Raw genomic sequence first — 3,246 nt, 5'->3', positions numbered from 1 at the left:
GTTCATATGTTTGTGGGTTAAAGTCAGGGTCTTCTATTCGATTCCATTGGTCGACTTCTTGTTTTTATGCCAATACCAAGCTGTTTTCAATACTGTAATAGAGTTTGAAGTCCGGGATGGTAATGCCTCCAGTCAATCCTTTATTGTATAAAATTGTTTTGGCTATCCTGGGTTTTTTGTTTTTCCATATGAACTTGATTATTGTCTTCTATTTTTTTTTTAAACAGCCGTGGAATAGTTTTATTTTGTAAACACCCTTCACACACTTTGAAACTTCTCTGTTGCAAGGTCACAGAGTTAGGAAAGGAAAATAACACCTCACCGTACCCATTGCTAGGCTAGGGCTCCCTTCACAACCATTTGAAAGGATCAGAGCACCGACTGAATATACTACAGACGCACGGTAGTAATTACACCAACGTTGACTGGAAAGACCTTGATTTTGTTCTTGAATTCTATTCAGTTTACTGAGTGAGTGTCTAAAATGAAGGTTAACTTTATTATCACCTGTTGAAGTTATCCTTTGAATAAAGCAGCTTAGCTAGATAATCTTTCTATGGTATTTTAGTCTCTTGGTGCTGAGATTGGGTGACATCACATAAGTGACAAGTTTTCAAAGAAATAACGCTATTGATCTTGGTTTTATAGTGAACAGCATGTCATCCATGGGAGATAGCATGTTGTCATCAGTGGAAGAAACCAAGTCAACAATTGAGGTAAACACTTTGTTCTGTGGATGTTTGATAAAGATTGTCCTTCTGTTTGTAGCTAAGCATTCTGTTACCTAGATGACAAGAAAAATAGTGGGGAAAAAATCTCAGTTTTAAAGTTAAATTAACTTCTGCTGGGTTTCAGAGCAGGACACCAAGCCAGTGCCTTCCCTAGGACAGGCTCACAGCTCCTTCCCGTAGGACAGCCTCACAGCTCCGACTGTAACTAGAAGACGAGTTGGTGTTGTTGAGAGAACTGTTCCCTTACCCCATATTGTGATCATTCTTGGAAAGTGACTTCATTCTTGAATTCTATTCAGAGTTGACTGAGTGAATGTCTAAAATGAAGGTTAACTTTTACATTTGATAGCAAATTAAATATCACCTGTTGAAGTTATCCTTTGAATAAAGCAGCTTGACTAGATTATCTTTCCATGGTATTAGTCTCTTGGTGCTGAGATTGGGTGACATAAAGAAAAATAATTCATTTCTGGTAGGGTCTGGAGAGATAGCTCAGTGATTAAGAGTGCCTGCTACTCAATCATGAGGACCTGGGTTCAGATTTCACCACACATGGATTAAGCTGGGTGTCCCACAAACAGCTGTAACTACAGCTCCCTCTTCTAACCTGTGTGCACACATAGACATGTGCATACACTTACGCAGATACAATGTCTTGAATTCAGTCCCCAGGAACTCACATGGTAGGAGAGAACTGGCTCTGGCAAGGTGACCTCTGCCACATGCACCTCACCAAAAAAGTTATTGAAATAATTTATTTTTGGAGATGGGAGGTCCAAGATGAAGGTACTGATAACTGGTTTGGTGTGTGGTAATTGCTCCTTGCTTTAGGATGGTGCCTTTTACCATGTTCTCTATATGGAACAAATGCCACATCCTTGGGTGACAAGAAGGGAAGGGCCAAATGGCATCCTGCTGTGTGCTCTTCCAACAGCATTCTCCCCATCTCCTCAGCTTTAATGTTTTGTTTGTTTGGGGGATTTTTGGAGGCAGTGTCTTTTTACACAGCCCTGGCTGACTTAGGACTCAGTACGTGGAGCAGGCACCCTCTAACGTGCACATAGCTCCACCTGCCTTTGTCTTCTGCCTGCTGAGATTAGTCATATACCAGCCTAAGTTGTAATGAATTTGGGGACATACTCGAGTTTAATCCGCCTGTCTCGTATTACCTGGGTGTATTTTGTGCCAGTAAACTTAAAGGACTGGTGAATAAGTGAGTTCTTGGGGTCCTGATCATGGAGGGAGCTGAGTGGTCTCTTCAACTTTTGAAGCACAGTGGAAGGAGACAGGAGTCTCATCTAATTCTTAGCATTAAGAAGGGCTTTGAGGGGCTGGAGAGATAGTCCAGTGAGTGGTTAAGAGCATTGACTGCTCTTCCAGAGGACCTAGGTTCAATTCCCAGCACCCACATGGCAGCTCACAACTGTCTGAAGATCCAGTTGCAGAGGATCTGACACCTTCACACCAATGCACATAAAATAAAAAGTTAAATAAACCATAAAAAAAAAACCATGTGCCACATTTGAAAAAAAAAGAATGGCTTTAAGGTCTCCAAACGAAAGAAAGTGGGCCTGTGACTGCATCATACTTTACTGTTGGATAGGAGTCATTTCCTTAAGGGCTAGGGGAGGTGTTGAGGGTGGACTTGAAGCATAGCATGCACAAGGCCCTGGACTCCAGCTCCAGCTTTGAATAGCAAAGGGAGAGGGAGAGAATGGATAAGGAATGAAACTGGGTGTCATGTATTTTGAACTGCAAAGCAAATTTAAGACTCAAAATTAATGGATTTACTGCCTATAAAATTTGGTTCCTAGGTGGAGGAAGCAGCTTCCCCTGAAGACAATGTGTATTTCGCAACTACCAGTGATGATTCCGATATTGTTACACTTGAACCACCTAAACTGGAAGAAATGGGGAACCAGGAAGATATAATTCTAAAAGAAGCGCCCACCTCAGAAGACTTTAACATGGGTTCTTCCTCCAGTAGCCAGTACGCTTTCTGCCAACCAGAACCCGGTAGGAGCTGTTGCTGCAGCAAACCTCAGACATCTGAATTAATGGCCTCTTTCCTAGCTCCAACTCTCACCTTCTTAAATGATCTCTCTGAAACCCAAGAAAATCTTGGTAAAACTTGCTACCATGTCTCCCTGGCCTTCATGGCTCAGATCAGGGTTCTTTCTTTGATATATTACTGTGCATATGTGGGGCGGGGTACTTGGGATGAACCCAGATATTGCACATGCTAGGTAAACTCACACTGCCACATTCTGTTTATTAAAGTCTCAAGTCCTCAAAAGGTGCATTTGGTTTTTAATAATTGGTTGCAGGAATGATTGAGGTCTAGTATGGTCTAGCTCTGGGAGTCTGGCTGTTTTTAGTAGCGCAGGTTAGTCTCAGACTTGGCAGCAGTTGTTTTATAGGCATGTGCTACCATTTTCCGAGCTTCCACAATTTTTTTCTTTCTTTTTGTTTTTGTTTTGGGTTTTTTTTTTCTTTTTTTTTTTTTTTTTTTTTT

At 41.4% G+C, this 3,246-nt stretch overlaps 1 protein-coding gene across 2 annotated transcripts in view; it reads left to right on the top strand.

Moving 5' to 3' along the window:
* The window catches only part of Ccpg1 (cell cycle progression 1), a 33,291-nt gene that overhangs the window by 15,308 nt on the left and 14,737 nt on the right, over nucleotides 1–3,246 (top strand). For both annotated transcript variants that reach the window (XM_013346395.2, XM_005347634.2), the window contains exons 4-5: nucleotides 649–716; nucleotides 2,546–2,747. In XM_013346395.2, coding sequence (XP_013201849.1) covers nucleotides 649–716; nucleotides 2,546–2,747 — 270 coding nt within the window. The remainder of the gene's footprint in view (nucleotides 1–648; nucleotides 717–2,545; nucleotides 2,748–3,246) is intronic.

This window comes from Microtus ochrogaster, chromosome 5 (genome assembly GCF_000317375.1).
Source record: "Microtus ochrogaster isolate Prairie Vole_2 chromosome 5, MicOch1.0, whole genome shotgun sequence".
Lineage (NCBI taxonomy): Eukaryota > Metazoa > Chordata > Mammalia > Rodentia > Cricetidae > Microtus > Microtus ochrogaster.
This window is presented reverse-complemented; position numbering and strand designations above follow the sequence as displayed.